Genomic DNA, 18,838 nt, shown 5'->3' on the forward strand with positions numbered 1-18,838 from the left:
GGGTATAATTCCAGGCCAACCATTCCATCAAAGCAGATCTCCTTTACATCTGCTCAATATACTGGACATTTTGGGCAAGATTTTTTTTCAAAAAAGTTCTATAGAGCTAAAAGGTAAAGTATAAAACCACTGCACTTACAATGGAATAGCATTCAGCCTTAAGAAGGAAGGAAATCCTGTCACATGCTACAACATGGACTAACCTAATAAGCCAGTCACAAAAGGTCAGATAATTTATGATTCCACTTATATGAGGTATCTAAAGCAGCCAAATTCATAGAAACAGAAGGTAGGATTGTGGTTACCAGGGGCTGGGTGGAGGGAGAGAAGGGGAGTTGTTTAATGGGCATAGAGTTTCAGATTTGCAAGATTAAAAAGTTCAGAGACCTGATTCACAACGATGCAAATACACTTAACACTACTAAACTTAAAAATGATTATGATGCTAAATTTTATGTTACGTGCTTTTTTTTTTTTAACCACAACTAGAAAACAACAACAAAAAAAGCTACTGCACCGTATATTCCATGAAGGCAGGGGCGCTATTCGTGATAATGTTCCCCAGAGTCTCAAAGTAAATAAGACAGGTAGGTGCAAGATGAAATATTTTAAATAGATTGTTAATGTTTTTTAATACATTATCATGCTTTTTTGACTTAGAAAGTAATTGCTAAAATTTAAAAAAAAAAAAAAATCCTGAGTATGAATCTTCCTTGATGAGGCTCTGCAGTCCAGGAAATTGCCAGCACATGTTGCGGCCAACACCCTGGGTTACCTGGGACTTATCCTGAGTGTCTCCTTCTACCCGGAATTAAGATAGAAACCTGCAAAGGGAGCTCCCCTCTCTGGGCAGTGTGGGGTCCTCTGAGGAGCACTAGATTTGGTGCCTTCTTGTCCCTCACCCCCTCACCCCCTCATCGAATCAACCTCCCCTTCCAGTCAGTCCCATCTGTTAACTGTCTCTCCTGTCCTTGCCTCCTCTGCAGTGGCCCTGGTCAGGCCTCCCCACTCTCTCATCTTAGCTACAGTGGCAGCCTCCTAACGGCCCCCATATGGGCCACTATTGAAGCCTCAGCTCCCCAACACTCCCCTGTGCATCCATGATCCTCTTCGCAGCATCTCTAATGCTGTGTGTACCACGTTGCCTGATAGCGAATCACAGTGCTGAGTCTCTTTCTAGACCACTAGACTATGAGCTTTGTAAGCAGCAGGAGAATCCAAGTTCTCATCTTTGCAGCCCAGGACCTGACACAGTGTTTAACACAGAGTCATGAGCTCATAGCCACAGATAATAATAGCTAATGTTTATTGAGCACATACAATGCAGCAGGAACCGTTTTAAAAATTTTACGCCATGCTACTATGCAATGCTTTTGTGGTAGCCTTCCCCATTTTATAGATGACAAAATGGCAGTACCGAAAAGCTAAGTAATTTGTACAAGGTCACACAACTAATAATTGCTGACTTTGAGGCAGAACCCTGGCATGGGCCCACAGCCTCTAGGCCATGTTGCATTACATGTAAGGTTGGGAGGGCAAGGACTGCCTGTTACTTCTGCTCACCGCCACCAGCGATTGCTACACAGTAGGTACTCATGAGTTGTTGAATGAATTAAGGTTAAAAAAGGAAATGGATGAATGGGTTTGAGTCTCAACTTCATCACAAGCTAATTGTGTGATTTGATCAGAGCCTTTCAGAGCCACAGTTTCCTCATCAGAAGGTGCAGGATAATACTACTAGTCCTACTTACTTCCTAAGTTACCATTCAATTCAATTATTAACTCAACAGTATTTACGCACTTATTGTAGGCCAGGCAGTGTGCTTGGTACTGAGCTACAAAAATTAATACAATAGGAACCCTGTACTTAAAGAATACTCTGTCATAGGTGGGACAACTCATAAACAAACAACCACAGTACAGTGTGATAATAGTGATAACAGAGCTACATACAAAGGTCTGTGGCAGGGTCCCCACTCCTAACTGCACCTTAGAATCCCCGGGGAAGTGTGAAAGACACTGGAATGGACAGAAAAAGCAGATTACAGGGCGCCCTGTTTACCATACTGATTCAGGTATCCACAGGGGTCTGCACCTTTATCTTTGAGCTACTTTACAACTATATAAAATGTACAAAGCACAGAGTAAAGCAAATGATTCTTGTACATAGAAATACAAATGAACTTTATAAGTGAAATGCAATTGGTTATTACCCTGTGGATATTGACCAATTTTGCATCCATTTGTAAATTCATTTCAGCATTCCTGATTGTCTCTATGTATACATTGTCTGAATTATCTGAACTGGTTGTAACATCTTACTGGTTTCCTCATTAATTAACAAGTTAAATAAATCTTTGTCCTGTGTTCATTTTATATTTGTATGGGAGTCATGATTTTACCTTTTTAAAAAATATATACTGGGGCAGCCTGTGGCTCACTTTGGAGAGCGTGGTGCTGACAACACCAAGTCAAGGGTTAAGATCCCCCTACCGGTCATCTTTAAAAAAAACCAAAAAAAACCCCAATATATATATCCTTTAACAGGTGCTTTTTAAAAATACCCATGCTTCTCTACAAACCAATTAAATCAGAATCTCAGTGGGTGGGGCCTAAACAACCATGCTTTTTAAAAGTTCCCTAGGTGATTCTAACGTGCAGATGGAGTTGAGAACTACTAATGAATGAAAATACAGCGGGAGGAAGGAAGAAAACTGACATGTACTGAGCCCCTACTGAATGCTCAATAGATCAGGTGGATCACTGAATTATCTCATTTGATTCTTACAATAATGCTGTATGAGTTATTACCCATTTTACAAATGGAGAAACTGAGACTCAGAGAGGTTAATGAACTAGCCCAAGGTCACACAGGTAGGCAGAGCTGGGATCTAAACCCAGGTACATCGAACTCCAAAGTCCATTATATTTTTACTTCATCAAACTGCAAGGGGTCATCAAGCATTATGGAAATTAAATAAAGATGAGGTTTACTTCATACGCATTTATAGAAGGCCCACTGTGTGCAAGGCCATGGGGAGGACATCAAGTTGAATAAGACTGATTCCCATCCCACCCCCTAATTCAGTAACAATCTTACAATGTACATTTAACCCTTGTTCTGAAAGAGTTCCTGCATTCTCCTCTCCTGCTTTTTCTTCTTCTTCTTATTTTTTTTTTTGGCAGCTGGCTGGTAACAGGGATCAAACCCTTGACCTCGACCTCGGTGTTATCAGCACCATGCTCTAACCAATTGAACTAACCGGCATTCTTAATACTGCCTGTCTTCGGACAAAAAAATTTCTCCTAATGTCTTTCTTGCAGAATATTCCAAGAAACCTACCTCTCCTCAATGTACTGCCCTCCTCCTCAAAAATCCCCAAAATCCCTCTTGCAGGATTTTAGATAAACCCCAGCCCAGAAGGAGCAGCGTTCCTTTATGCAGTCTCCCTCCCGATACCACTCTCAGCTTAGACTCCGAGGAAAACACCCATTAGGGAAGATGACGACAATGCTGCTTCTAAAACAGCACTTGAAGCTTCAATAGATGGGAATTCCCTAGAGATTGATCTCTGACTGAGAAGAAAATGAAGTTCCCCTGGAAACAGGACAGGGAGGGGGACTCCAAGGGCCCCAGAATATCTCCTAGAGCAGGAAAGAGGGCAAGTGAGCTGGGCTTAGCAGTGATGAATTAGTAGGACTCAGAGGTAATTAACATATGCATGTCACAAACAACTGCAAAATCTACAATCCAGGGACTTCCCAAAAACGTTTTATAGCTTTCTTTACTTGGACTAATAACAAAGGGAAAAACACTCTAAAACTTGGATTTTAGAAATCTGAGAAGCCACCAGGTCCCTGTCAGGCCCAATTTACATCCCTATTCATGATGGCAGAAATACAACTGATGTATTAAAAAAAGAAAATCAGTTTGGCTGCTCTATTTCATTCTACATAGAATTATAGAGTTTTCAAGCCGCAAGAGACTTGGAGAGATGAGATATCAGCTCTGAGCAGTAGGAACCACATGAAGGCATGCTGTGCAGCAAACCCTGCTTGGGGAAGAAGAGGAGGGTGGGTTAACCCCTCACTACCAGTAATCCAGAGCCCAGCCAGGCCTGCTCACTCTGCCAGCTCCCCAAAAGTGTCGGTCCATCCTTCCAGTCCATTCTGAACGACTATGTCCACACTTCAAGCTCTGAGAATGGGGGCAGGGGGTGTCCTCATGTTGCTATAGTCTGGGGCACAGGCCACCAAACATCGGTAAGCACAGAAATTCTGATTAACAAAAGCTAAAGGAAGCCCAGAAATTCGCATGCAGAATCTGACGCAGAGAACCCCAGAGAATTCTAGAGAAGGTGGCAAGTGTGGATTGAGTAGGCTGTGGTGTGAAAACTGGAGAGGAGGCTGAGTGACCATGGAGGTGACAGGGGACCTCCCTGACCCCAGGAACTGGGTCAGCCTCCTACTGTGGGGAGAAAACACAAGAAAGTACAAATGAGAAGGAGGCCTGGAAATTAGGATATTTACCCTCTGAAAGGCTCACTCCTTGTCTCTGGCAATAAAATCCCATGGAAAAAGCTTCTGACATACCACAAAAGATGCTCCCAAGGGCTCCTAAAACGTCTATGACTAAGGCTCAAGAATATCAATTAAGCAGCATTAATTACATATCATCAGCTCCTCAAAGGGGAGGCAGACTTGAGACTTCTTTGGGAACTAAATTAAGTGGCTCCCAGAGCCTCTGCTACACATCAGAGGTGGGATTTATGGGGGCAGGTGGGCAGTTTCCTGCCAAACTGCCCTCAGATGAGGGCAGGAGCAGGGCTGGGGTTGAGCACCCAGGTCAAGCGAGCAAGGTCTTCCTGCCCCACATCTAACTGTGAGGAAAGGAGGGGGAGCCTCTGTCAAGACATGGGCCTACCCACCTGCAGGGGGGCATGGGGCTGGCAGTTGGGCCTAAACTGATGTTGAGGCTGGAGGGTCTCCTACTGCTGCCCCCACCCCACCCCATCGCCAATCTGTCTTCCTCTAGGAGACTGTGTCCCTTCCAACAGCATCACCCTGGTTTCCCTGCCCTGTGGCTTCCAGTTGGGTTTGGCCAATAGGAGGCACTGGCAGACAGGAGATGGGAGGAGAGAGACGGCGGGTTGTTTCTTCCCACGCCTGCCCAGCCTTAGCACCATGGTTCTGGGAGGGGCTGCTTCCCTCCAGGACCACAGCTCCAGGCAGGCCCTGCACCTCAATAGCCCAGCCTCCTCTCATGTCCCTTCAAGCCTGGGGTGGTAACACCTCCTTGCTGTTGCTAGTCCCCCAGTGCTGCACCATCCCTTTGGATTTCCTCAACCTCACCCATACTTTTAAAAGAAATCCCTTCTTTAAAATCTCTCCAGTTAAACCATCTGAGTAGAATTCTCTATCCGGCTGGGACCCTGATTGATATATCTTCTCTCCCACAAACACATTCACACACATAAAATTTCCAACACAATTGAACATAAACCAAGAACAGTCCCTGCCCCGACTCCATTTGCTCACACTCTGCCTGTGTAACATTCACGTCACCAAGAAAGTGCCTGACTCCTGCTCATGCAGCCAAGGTACCAATATCCCCCGACAGCCCTCTGGGATGCAGGGTCTCAGCACTGCTGTGCCACCCAAGGGTCCTGGGGACTCTCAGGGACCAGCACCCCCATCCAGCCTCCTTCACTTTGTACAAAGTGGTCATCCTGGCCGCATCCATACAGGTGCCAGAGTGAGGGCCAACCAAGTGGGGAAGAACAACTGTTAAATCAGAGTCAGGGTTCAAGGCTCTTAACCTGAGTATCAAGTGGGTTTGTGACACCCTGAAATTGAATGCAAATGTCTTTCTATACATGTCTGCATTTTCTGGAGAGAGGAGCCATGGTTTTCATCAGTTTCTCAAAGAGAAGCATGTCTTCAAAAAGCTTGAAGAACCACTGATTTCAGCTTTGAAGGCAGATCTTAGGGTTTCCCATATAAAGCAGTAAAGCAAAGTAGTCAACAGCACAGAGTCTGGTACCAGGTGTCCTGGGTTCAGATTTTGGCTCTGCTAATCACTATGACCTTGGCAAGTCTCTTCAACTCCCTGTAAAATGGGAATGATAATTTATCTTCATGCTATACCATTGTTGGAGTCTTAAATGATTTAATTTATATAACATACTTAAAGGAGCACCTGTAATATAAAATGTGCTCTGTAAATTAGTGATTCCATACTCTGGTTCTTTCTAAATCCCAAACCCTGGCATAGCCACCGGGGAAGTGTGTGTGTCTCCCATCAGCTTTGTCTCTAAGATGCCCCCAGTCCTAACTGCAAACATTTTCTGCTCAGCTCCTACTCTTTCCTGCTCATCTTCCACACCTCAGAAGGTTTCTGTCCTCTATACAAAGGGGTCCCCTGTGCTTGCTCCCCCTGAAAGCCCCAGCTCTGAGTGGTTTCTCTCCAGACATCTTCCACACCTGGGGTAAGGCTGGTGGGGAGATGCAAGGCTGACCCTTCGCTCATACAAACAAGCTACTCGCTTGAGAGCCAGGTCCTACCGTCCCCAAAGGCCCTCCCCAATGCCCCAGGCCCCAGCTAGAAAAAAGACAGCAGACTGTGTAGGGTTTGCTTAGAGACCTGGAGCCTGGGGTAGAAAACACTCTGGCCACTGTCAGGGGTGAGGAGGCAGAAGGAGCCCTTGGGCAAGGAAGCTGCTTAGTGAAGGTGGGGGAGGGCTCGGTCCGCCCAGCCCCGGCTCAGAAAGCTGACTGCTGACTTGGAGCTGCAGAGAAAGGCAGTCTGGGAAGAGGCTTCCTCTGTTGCTTTCAGATTTCTAAAATCTGGGCCCCTTCCTCCTCCTCACAACCCACCTGCTGGGGGGCAGTGATAGCAGACCCCTCGAGGGTATCTTCCAACATCTGGGCCAACTCCCCACACGCACCCACGGCTGGGGGGCGAGCCCGGGTGGTGTAGTGGGGTGGCCAGGCCATGAGCCCAGGACCTCCACTGGCCTGGGTCTGTTGCTTATTATCTTTGGGAGACAACCTGGGTAACCCTCCAGAGGGCGCATTTCCCCATCGCTAAAACAGAGCAAACCGTTCCTTCCTCCAGGGGAAGGATGGAAGAAATGCGCATGAAGTGCATCACGGAGAGCCTGCTGCAGAGTGGTCCTCAGTGCTGATAATAAACCTCACACAGCCCCACTGTGTGCCACACACTAAATGTTTTCCATTTATTAATGATTTAATCTTCAGAACAACCGTATGAGGCAGTACTATTATTATCCCCATTTTATAGATAAGTAAACATAAGGCTCAGAGAGAGTGAGGGACTTGCTCAAGTTCACACAGCTAGAGAGTGGTAGGAACAGGATTCAAACCTGGGCAGGCTGGCTCCAAATCAATAGGAGCTGATGTAATCACTAATCCATAAGAGGTTAATACTGTGAATGAGGCTGGAACTATGTCCAACCCAGTCTTCGTTCCTGCAGTTCTCTAACACTCTCAGCACTGTCTCTTACCTTCTTCAGCGCTTACCGTCCCTTCTACCTTGTCAACCCTTCCTGTGGTCTGGGTGGTTCTAGAGTTCAGGTCGTACAGGTGAGTGTCCCTGACCTATGCCTCTGCCCCACCCCCACCCCTACCTCCAGCCCCAAACACATACACACCACACATCCAGTCCTGGACCCTCCTGTGATTTCTGTAAAAAAAAGTTGATTGACAAGTTGACCTTAAGATTTTAGAGCTGGAAGGAACCAAATCCTTTCAATAGACCAAGGAGAATACAGAGGCGGGGAACGGGGGAGGGGGTGCTCTGACCAAGATCACACTGATCAGGAAGATCACACTTCTGATCAGGAAGTGGTGGGGACAGGGGCCCAGGTCAGCCGGGCCCCAGCCCTGAGCCCCAGCCCTGAGCAGCACCCTAGTTCTCCCAGAGCGTGCCAATGCAGCTTCTTTCCTCCATCAAATCCTCCTCCTCCTTCCACTTTGTATCGTGACTTCTCATCTCCAAAACACTTCCACACACCCACGATCTCATATAATCCCCCCAATGACCCCGTGGAGATGATATTATTACCATCCCCATTTTACAGATGAAGGATGGGGCTCCAGGAGGCAGAAGCCCCCCACGCCACCCACTGGCCCCCAGCAGGTGTGGGGAGGGAGCACTGGGGCCCCCAGGAGTGAGGAAAGCACAGTGTCCTACGGTGTTGGCTGCGGCGTCGGTGCCTCAGTAATGAGTGGGTGGCTCTCTGCAAGTCTGAACAATCCTAATGGCCCTTGATTTAGGCAGGTCTTGCCTTTTTACAGATTACAGCTGACTGGAGCTTCGGAGACACCCTCCCCCTCCCCCCACAGCTGCGAAGACCCCAGTGACTGTGCCCAGCCAGCCGGGACAGAGGTGGCCAGAGCTGACAGACTACTCTTACCTCCCAAGCTGCTCACCCTTCCCCAGCCAGAGCTCCCCCTATAATTTCTATATTATTGATGGCTCCTTAATTGGGGATTCTAAAAGCCTGGCTGCAGAGCCCAGCCTTGGCCCTTCATGAATCATGTTCACCAGGATTAAAATTAGAGGCCAGAAAGCTATCTGACTCAAAGAGAAACAGGAAAAGGGAATGTGCTTTCCAAGGTGGGCCCTGGGCCGGGGTGGGTGCCCAGTGGTTGCGGAGGAGAATGACCTGAGGTCTGGGCACTGGCGAAGAGAGCCTGGGGGTGGGGAGGGGCATGGAGGACCGGGTCCCATCCCAGGCCTGCCACCATCTTCAGTTTGGAAAGTTCTCTCGGGTTTGCTCTCTGGAGGAGTCCAGAATTCTGTGGCCACCCCCTCCTTGTACACTGAGGAAAACCAGGCCCAGAGAGAGGAAGGGGCTTGCCTAGAGTCACACAGAGTGAGCCACGACATCTGCACTTTGTGTTTCTTTAGACTTGCGACCTCCCAGACCACTGCCTGTGTTGTTATGGCCTCTAGGTGTGGAAGGGCAGAGGTGGAGAAGGGGGCCTGAGTGAGGGGACCCGAGGCTTGAAAGGCCTCCTCATTCTCACACCTGGACAGAGAAGTTTCCTATCTAGTCCCGCAGGCCATCAGCAGCACTTTCTGCCAAAGAGCTTAGTTCCTAATTAGCTATTGTTCCAGATAATCTGTTAAATCATCCCAGTTCCTTGGGGAATGGCCCTTTTACTGAGGAGCCCGGCTGCCAAGCTGCCAGCAAAACACTCTCTGCCACCTTGTTCCCACCACAACCCCCCAGCCCTGGGTCTAGCAGCAGAAGATGGGGAGAACAAGCCCCACCCTAAAGGCAGCAGGAGCGTCACCGAGGGACCTGGGACCACTTGTCCCCCAGCTCACCCCAAAGTATCTATAGCTCCTACCAAATGGCATCACAGTGTCTAAAATGATACCATCAGTGGTTCCTTGCTCCAGGTAAAGCGCCGGTTTCTTAGGGCTTCTTATGAGAGAAGAGCCATTTTTGAGCTTTTTCTGCACGCCAGGCACTTCACATGAATAAGCTCATTTAATCCTCACAGCAGGCTTGTGAGCCTGAGCACTTGCCTAAGATGCCCCAGCCGGGCAGGTGGTGGGCCCATTTTTGAACTTGACTTTGGAGCCCACACTCTCAACAGCTCAGCCACAACTATGAAAGTGCACCTGGACACTAACAGCCAAGAGTAAATAGATGTATCAGCCACCAAGGGACCTGGCCTAAAACCACCAGGTTTACTAGAAATGCAAACTCCTTTCTTCAAATGAAATCTTAGGCTCATGTCTAATGTATTTCACAGAAATAATGAACATCTCTGGTTGAAGGGGGCAAGGGAGGCAGGGGCCTTACACACATTCACAGGAGGTCCCTGAGGCACCACCACCAAACCCTGGGGATAGATAAAACCACTTTGAACATCAGTGGCCTGGGCAGATGAGAGGACCAGGGATCAAAGGACCACACAGTAACTTTCTAGCTGAGTTGCTGGGTGAAGCAAGGACCCCTGTGAGCCTCACCATGGATGAGACCCAAGGGGGAAAAAGGGGGTGCTGCTGATGTGGAGACTGTACAGGGGAGCAGGCATGTCAGGCATCCTCTTATTTGAGGAGGGCAGGAAAGGGGACAGAACCTCTTCGTAGCTTTGTTTGATGGTATTGCATAATAATAATAATATTTACAAGTATTGAGCACAGCCAGACATTGTGCTAAGTGATTCTGTCATTTAGTTAACACAACCCAATGAACAGGCATCAGGATTTCATTTTACTGATGAAAAAATCTAAGGTGCAGAGAGGTTAAGGGAAGTAGTGAGTTAAGATTTGAAAGTACATCCATGACAGTGCCTCATTGTGCCAAAGCAGATTTTAAAGCCCTAACCCCAAGACTAAATAGGTGTCCATAGACCTATCTGGTCCCAAAGCAAAGCCTTGGTCTTGGACTGCCTCCTCCTCATGATGGGGAGTCAGGGCCCTGAAAACTCAGTTGCATGATGGCAGCAAAGACCACTAAAGGTTTTCCAAGGGATCCAAGGCTCAGGAGGGACCTATCTTGGCAGAGGAAGACCCTCCTCTGCAAAACGGGGAGAGTCCAGAAAGCCAACCCAAAGTTGGCTTTGGAGTCCACCTCTTAGAGAGGTCTGTCTCCTGCTTTGTGCTTTAGTAATAATAAAGGTCCATTCATTCCTATAAATCGTTCAATAAAGGTCAATGAAGCATGACTGGGGTCAGGTCCTGTATTAGTTATCAGAGATCCCAAACTGGGCTCACAGCCTGGTGGGCAGAGGGCCATTTCATTTCGGATTTAAACTCTTGGCATTGTAGCCAGCTGCCAAAAAAACAAACAAAAAAAAAACTCTTGGCATTGGACAAACTGAATCCCCTCTGTCCCTGCCCATCATGATCTCATTCCAGGATTGCAAATTGCCTTCTGCTTCTGCCCTTTCCCCTGCAGTGCACTCACACACAGTGGCCAGAGCAATCTTTCTGAAAAAATAAACCAGGCTGCATCATTCCACCACTCAAAACTCTCAAATAGCTTCCTGTCACACTTAGATCAGTATCCAAACTCCTTACATGGCCTACGAAGCCCTACGGGATCTGTCCCTGCCAGCTTCTGTGACCATACTGCCCACTGTCTTCATCGTTCACACCAACTCAAACTACGCTAGCCTTCTTTTTGTCCTTTAAATGGACAGAGCTTGTCCCCACCTCCGGACCTTTGCACTTGCTGTTCCCTCCACCGGGAACACCCTCCCCACCAGGCTCATTCATGGCACCACCCAGTACTCAACTCCAATGTGAACAAGGTTGGTTTAGTCCACAGGGTCTCCAATGGTGGCCAGTCCAATTGTGACCGAGAGCTGAGCAATGGCACACTGCAGTTGATATTTCCAGGCATTTTCACAAGCACTGCCTTTTAGTCCTACCAAACGTCTCCTAACCCTATTTTACAGATGAATAAGCTGATACTCAGGGAAGAGAAATACCTCTCCTGGGTCACAGAATTAGTAAATATTGGAGCTGGGATGGGAGCCCAGGGTTTTAGACATCAGGTTTAGAGCCTCATCTGACAAGGCATTTGACTTATTCATGAGTTTTTTAGGGACCAGATGGGGACATATGGAATAGATTGTAATAAAGTTAGGTAGGACATAGGTGGCTGAACAGCCTATGCCAAAGGTCAGCCAGAGAACTGAGATCAATCCGAGAAAAGGTCGCTGGTGGTGGCTTCTCATCTGACTCCTTGTCTCCTGTGTGGGTGACTGCAGCTGACCCAGGACCAGGAAGCAGAACCAAGATGCTGAGTACACAATTGTAATCCAACAAGATCTTCATAAACCATAACAACAGACTGAATCCAACAAATGACACATAATGGGAATAAGCGTAAAATCACACATTTAGGGTCAAAAACTCACTGCCAAGTCTGAGCTGGGGGAATCCTGTGTAGACGGCAACTCATGTGAGAAAGATACAGAAGTCCCCAAAGTCAATATGAAGTAAGTAAACACCACCTGCCACAAAGGTCAGTGGGATACTAGAGAGCGTGGATAGATGTATAACCTATAATCCTCAGACACACAGAACGCAGAGACGAAGGGAGGAACATGATGGTCTAGTTCTAGCTCCTGTGAACAGGGAGCAGCCCTGGGCTGCAGCAGTGCAGAGTGCCGGACACACACTCGGGGAAGAACTTTGTTTCTTTCTTTTTCCTTAATTTTTTTTTTTTTACGTGAATTTTTTAAAATTTTATTTTAACTTCTTGATATACATTGTAGTTGATTTTCATGATCCTTTACCTGTTCCTCTTTCACGAGGAAGAACTTTGACAAATGAACACATATGTGCTCCAGGGGCAGTGCCCGGGTTGGTAGAGGGATGGGAAATAATGACACAAACAGCCTCAGTTTCTTCCCCTGCAAAATGGGGCAACAATAATAATAATATCCCCTTCATAGGGTTGTTGTGAGGATTAAATGAGTTAATACATGTACTTAGAACGGTGCCTGGGGAAAAAAATTAAAAAGAAATAAAAAGCAAAAATAAAAAAAGAAGAATAAAATAAAAAAGAACAGTGTCTGGCACATTACTGTTACATAAGTGTTTGCTATTACTATTATTATTGTTATTATTGTTCTTATGATCACCTCCCTGAGTTGAAAGTGAGCTCCTCGGGTAGCAGACAGTGTCTGGTCCCCCTCTGCACCCCCAGCATTCACCCCCTGGAACACAGCAGGTACCTGCTATGGTCTGAATGTTTGTTGTTTGTGCCCACTTCTCCCCCCCAATTCATACATTGAAACCCTAATCCCCAGTGTGATGGTATTTATAGGTGGGGCCTTTGGGAGGTGATTAGGCATGAGGTCAGGGCCTGTGAATGGGATTAGCAGTCTTATAAAAGAGGCCTGAGGGAACTCGTTCGTCCCTTCCACCATGTGTGAGGACACCGCAAGAAGAAATGGGCCCTCATCAGACATTGAATCTGCTGGCACCTTGATGGACTTCCCAGAGTCTAGAACTATGAGAAATAAATCTCTGTTGTTTACAAGCTATCCAGTTTATGAGATTTTTGTTATAGCAGCCTGTACAGTCTAAGACAATACCCAACACACGCTCATTGAATCAAGGTCACACAGAAACACACATCAAGTTGCCCCGAGGAAGGTCCTTCCTAATGTTTAGAAATGAATTATCATTCCCAGCTGTTGTTAAAGTGTTAAACAAGCTGCGGTTGCTCAAAAATAGACTGAGAGCTCTCTGGCACAGATGCGTGGGCGTGGTGGCTGGGTCCACATGCGTCGTGATCAGCAGGACACCCTAAGATTCCATGATTCTCACCTCCTCCTTTCCAAGGGGCCCTCAGGCAGGACAGTTTCCTGGTGAGGGAGGAGAAGGCGCCACCACTTTTCAAATGCTGAACGAAGAGGAGCTCCGTATTATGTCCCTCTTCCCAGCAGGCGTGTGTCTGGGATTCTTCCCACCTGGCCATCCTGCCTTCCCCAGGACATGCAGAAGGCCCTGGCAGGCCTTGATGCAAATAGTGCTCGATTTTCTGGGCTAAAATTACATCTTGAGTCAATTTTCATAAAATGTGGTGACAGATTTAGGTGCTGGGAAGATGGAGCTTTCTCAGAAGGCATAAAAATGACCCAAACAGTTAAAATCAGCTGAAAACTGGCAGCCAGAGGCCACGAGAGCGGCTTTCATCCTTCCCAGGCTTGGCTCATCTGCAGCCTTGTACAAACCCCAGGCCTGGGCCCTGCCTGGAGAAACTGCTGTGCCTGCACTTGACTCCCTCTGGCCACAGGATTATTATCTCTCAGCCAAGATTCTGGTGACAAAGAGGCAGCCTGCTCCCGAGGGACAATGAACTAGCTGGTGGAGTGGTGGGAACTGGCTCCTGTTTACTCCCAAGGGCAGTCTTCCACCCCAGGGGCAGTTACATAGAGATGGAACTGAATTTTTCTTCAAAGTCTCTATTCCTAATACTTTCCTCTGTGGGTCACACAGAGAATCAGACAAGGAAATAGGGCCCCCTCGCATCCCCAGTAAGTTTAAGTGCATCTTCCCTTCTCCAGAAATAGCTTGAAACCTGTGCCCCAGGCTAAGCTCTGCCACCTTCACCCCTGGAATCTGGGCGCCGGTCCTGATTGCTTCTTGTAAACAGGGTCAGCCTCTCTGCTCTCTAGGGACCCTCCTGCTCTGACATTCTGACCCTATGCCTCCATCTGTCCTCACCCTGACATCCACGGACTCCCTTTAGTTGACTCTTCCTGTATCTTGCCAGCCTCACACTCTGAATGCTGGTCACGCTTATCCGCTCACTGTCCATACTGCATGGTCTCCTTCTGCCCCTCTGGTTCCACTCTCAGCCTTTCTCCTCACTGCTCTGTGCCTGGGAGGCTGACCTGAGTGGACTGCATCAGTGGTCCCCTGGCCCTAGGTCTTCTAGTGAGGTTCCACCAGTGGGAGGCACCGGCAGATCAGAGGGTGGGAAGAGAATGAGGTTCCACTGAGAGCCCCAGCTCCTGCCCAGAGCCCACTTGAGGGTCCAGAAACCACTCCTCCTCTCAACTGAGTAGTAATGGCTCCCCACTATTGCCACTCCTGGGATTCACCATCCCTCACTGGTTTCCTTAAGCCCCACCTACCCTCTTATTACATCCCCCAACTATGCAGGACCTGGGCTGACCTGCTCATTCTGGCTTCCCTCTGTGCCTTTGTGTTACTGTGCCCTTTTGCTAAGTCTCCCAGCTTCAGTGAAACCCAGCTCAACTCAGCTCCTCCAAGGGTCACTCCTACTGCACTGGGGTCTGGCCCCTGGATTCCAAAACCTGAGCCATTCCCACCCTCTCTATAGGACAAAGAGGTTGAGCCAGATGATTGTAAAGTTCCTTCTGCCCCACATTCTCCTCTGCTCCATGTCATGTACCCCTTAGCCAGATGGCTTATGTTTGGGTTCAAATTCCATTTAAAAAATTCCAAATGACCTGTCAAAATGCTTTAGCTGAGTGCAGCATTCCTGCTGTAACTTTCCTTCCCCCTAACTCATTTTATTCCATCTATACATCCTTCTCGCCATTTCCTGTTAGGATTATTCCCGCACATGCGTCTCCCCTTGCAGGCTGCGAACACCCTAGTTCTGGCTCACACTTTCGGTGAAGCTCTATTCTTTTAACCAGCATCCCTCTTTTCTCAGTCCCTGGTACGTTGCTGGCACCTCATAAAAGCTTAGTGTGGCAAATATTGACTGACATGGAGGAGTGGCCAGCCAGGCTCCAGGCACTTTGGATGATGTTGTGCAATGACTGGTATTTACTGAGCACTGACTATGCACCAGGTACTTTACCTCCATCACCTTGTTTTGCCCTCACTACAGGCCTATAAAGTGGGTGTTATCCCCCTGTCACTTATGTGGAAACTGAGGCACAGAGAAGTCAGGCAACTTACTCTTGGTCCCACCTCCAGAAAGAGCTGGGGTCAGGAGTGAAGCACAGGTGTATTCAACACCAAGGCCACCCACCTTCCCTCCACTCCACCCTGCAGGTGCATGTGGTAACAAGATGCAACTTGGACAATAGGGGACCCTGAACCAAATGAAGACAAGTCTCAATTACAGAATGTAATTAACGGCTTGCCAAGCAGTGCCCTTCTGAAGAGGCCTTTCCAGATTTTCTTTAATGAATCACTAAGACATTAGCACATTCCCAGTTTCTATGAAGCTTGGCCAAAAGGCCTCAAAAGTAATTAGTTCACTTAAGTAGGCTAAACGTTTCCTAGCAATCTGGTTTACACTTTAATTGGTTTAGACTCTTAGGGTAAAAAAGTAAACTTTAGCCTAGCCCCTGTGGAAATATTTCCCGTATGTTTTAATGGATAAAATGTCCCCCTTTAGCCACCTGTTCCCGCCAAGTCTGGGAATTTGGGGGTCGAGCAAGGCAGGTGATGCTCTGGCCAGCCCACCAACGAGGCAGGGAAAGGCTGATAAGCAAGTCTGAGTCACTGAAACTTTACTGGCTATTCTCCTCATGTCATCTGGGAGGGCCTCCCTGCCCGTCGGCTCTTAGCATTGGTCGCTTTGTGCACCGTTCCCCTTCCTTCCCCTTTCCATGGGGACTGAGCCTGTGTCCTGCCCTGCACAGCTGCTTCTGTCCCCTTAGCCACTGGTGCTTCCTTCTTGGAGGCCCCAAGCAGAGCCTCTCTCCGGAGCCCATGGGCCTCCCTCTCAGGTGTGGGTGGAGATGGGCATGGGGTGGGGCTGCCAAGGCCAAGGGGTCTCAGCTCTGGTCAGATCCCCTCTTGTCCCATGCCTGTGCCTCTTCTGATCACCAGAGAGAGCAAGCTCAATTTCCGACCCCTCAGGCAGCTGTGATGACCATAGGAAATCACTTTGATTGTGAGGCTCAGTAAGCTCATCCACCAGAAGGAAACAACATTTTTTCCTCCACCTCTCACCTCAACCTTGTCTTTGCTTGGCCAGACCCTCTTCTCTAAGAGAAAGGAGGGACAGGAGCCAGGGACTACCAGCACCCCTGCTCCTGACCCAGCTCCCCATCTCTGCACCTGAAAACAATCTCCCATGGGAGCTCAGCGAGGGAGGACTGAGGCAGAGATGGGAATGAGATGACAGCCGCCACGTCATTGTCAGCCTCTGCAGGCCCAGCTCCCTTTCCCAAGCCATTCACTCCTCTAACAACCACTTATTATGCACCTACTGTGTGCTGGGCACTGTTCTAGCTGCTCAAAATGTAGCAGTGAGTAAAGCAGATAAAAGTCTCTGCCGTCACGGAGCTGGCACATGGCAACCAAGAAAAACAAGTCAACCAGAGTACGGCAGACGGTGAAAAGTGACAGGGAGGAACAAAAGGTGGTTAAGGGAATTAGAAGTGTTGGAGAGGTTGAAATGTTAGACTGGTGGCCAGGGAAGTCCGCCACAGGGTGACATCTGAATCAAGATCTGAGAGAAGTATGGAGGGGCCACATGGACATGTGGGGAAGAGCATCCCAGGAAGAAGGAACAGCAAGTGAAAAGCCCTGAGGCCAGAGGGGGCTGGTGTGGAGGATGGAGGGGCAAGCCGGGAAAGAAAGCCAGGTCATGTGGGGCCTGGGGCCATCGCAGGGACCATGGTTCTGTAAGATGGGAGCCACCGGAGGGCTCTGAGCAGAGGAGGGACAGAATTAGACTTGGATTTTAACAGGATCCCTCTGGCTGAGGGGTGGGGAATAGACTGCAGGTTTCTAGGAGACCCATCCACCTCCCAACATCTCTGTGATGGTTGAAAGTGGGTCCTTCAAGGCAGCCCTCCCCTCATATGCCCTATCACAAGGGACACAGGCACATGGAGTGGGGTCAGGGCAATGGAAATGAGACAAGGCTGCAAAAGTAGATCATTCTGAATTGGGGTGGGGCTTAGAAGCCAGGCTAAGGAGGTGGGACTTGATTCAAAGCAGAAGCCAGTCAATCACCTGACTGAAGCCATGCTCATTTTGTCAGAAACCATGGGAAGGAAGTCTGCTCTGGACAAGACAAGGAGCTAGATGCTGTACAAGTGCCTCTGACCACCAGACAAGGTGGGCACTATGGGCCTGGACTCCCTCTGCCTTCCCCTCAGACCAGGGCCTCCCTGAGGACAGGGCTGTGTCTCCCTCAGACTGGGGCTCCCTGAGGGCAGGAATCATTGCTCCATTTTTGGCCTAGTCCTGCAACTGCAGGGATGAGCTTCAGCCTTTGCGTGCCTCGCCAGCCTTCAGACAGGCTTCAGTGGTGCAGGTAGAAACACATCAGGTGGGATTTCTCCAGAGGTAGAGACAGCAGGCAGACAGGCAATCAAGGAGATGCTGGTGTTTCTGGGGGGTGGGGAAAGGGGCTGTACCTACCTCCCGCCACTGCTTGTTCTCCATGCCTTGAGTATACATGACACACACTAGGGGGAGAGGAGAAAAAAATGGGTTAACACCCCATGCCAAAAGAAATGTGGGGACTTAGATGCGGAGGGCTCTAGATGGGCAGGCACCTCAGGGGACTCCCGCCTGGATAGCACTGTTGGGTCTAGGGAGGGTGTGGAGGGTATTTCCTGAGGTGGCTGGGGTCTTAAGAGTCTGGTCCCCAAGCCTGGACCACAAGGGTTCTGGATGCACCAATTCACAGGGTTGGCTTGGAGAGGGGGGCCTATGACATATGTGTGTCTGGAAGGGGCACCCTGTGGGTGGGGGGTCAGGGTCCATGTGCTTCTAGGCCACAGCAAGGGTCTGAGGTATGAGACAGGTAGACATGTGAGCATGATGGAGGCCTGGGTGGCAGAGGTGTGGTGGGGGAGAGCATCTGAAGCCCATGTTGTCCCTTTAGAGCCCAAACCAGTCTCATGAGGCCTATTATTTTCAATAGCCCCACTTTACTTATAGGAAAACTGAGGCTCAGATGAGGCCAAAGACCTGTCTGAGGTCACACGCTTGGGTGGCATTGCTCAGGGCTAGAACCCTGGACTCCAAAATCAGTGCTCGTCCCACCAGACCACAGCCAATCAGAACTCTTAACCGTACTGGTTTCCCTGGGACTGAGAGCCTCTGGCTCCAGACACCCTAATCGCCCCAACCTGCTCTGTTGCATTGAGGCTTCACAAGTGTGGGGGCTGGGAAAGGTCAAGCCCCCCAGTTCTCTTTCTCCAACCCTATCCATGAAACATCGAAACAGTGCCTGGCATATAGTTTCCACTCAGTAAGGGCTCAAGTGTTCACCGCTGTAATTAGTCCTAATGTTCGTGATTGCTGTTATTGTTACCGTTATTACTGTCAGAGCAGGACTTACATGGGTCAGACTTGGAAAACATGTCTTTGTCCAAGAGGTTC

The 18,838-nt window shown here is 48.7% G+C and overlaps 1 protein-coding gene across 2 annotated transcripts in view; it reads right to left on the minus strand.

Moving 5' to 3' along the window:
- Nucleotides 1-18,838, minus strand: part of CPNE5 (copine 5) — an 87,454-nt gene that overhangs the window by 54,537 nt on the left and 14,079 nt on the right. For both annotated transcript variants that reach the window (XM_063097221.1, XM_063097220.1), the window contains exons 2-3: nt 18,798-18,838; nt 17,870-17,916 (exon numbers count right to left, since the gene is read on the minus strand). In XM_063097221.1, the coding sequence (XP_062953291.1) occupies nt 17,870-17,916; nt 18,798-18,838 (88 nt within the window). The remainder of the gene's footprint in view (nt 1-17,869; nt 17,917-18,797) is intronic.

Source organism: Cynocephalus volans, chromosome 5 (assembly GCF_027409185.1).
Source record: "Cynocephalus volans isolate mCynVol1 chromosome 5, mCynVol1.pri, whole genome shotgun sequence".
Taxonomy (NCBI): Eukaryota; Metazoa; Chordata; class Mammalia; order Dermoptera; family Cynocephalidae; genus Cynocephalus; species Cynocephalus volans.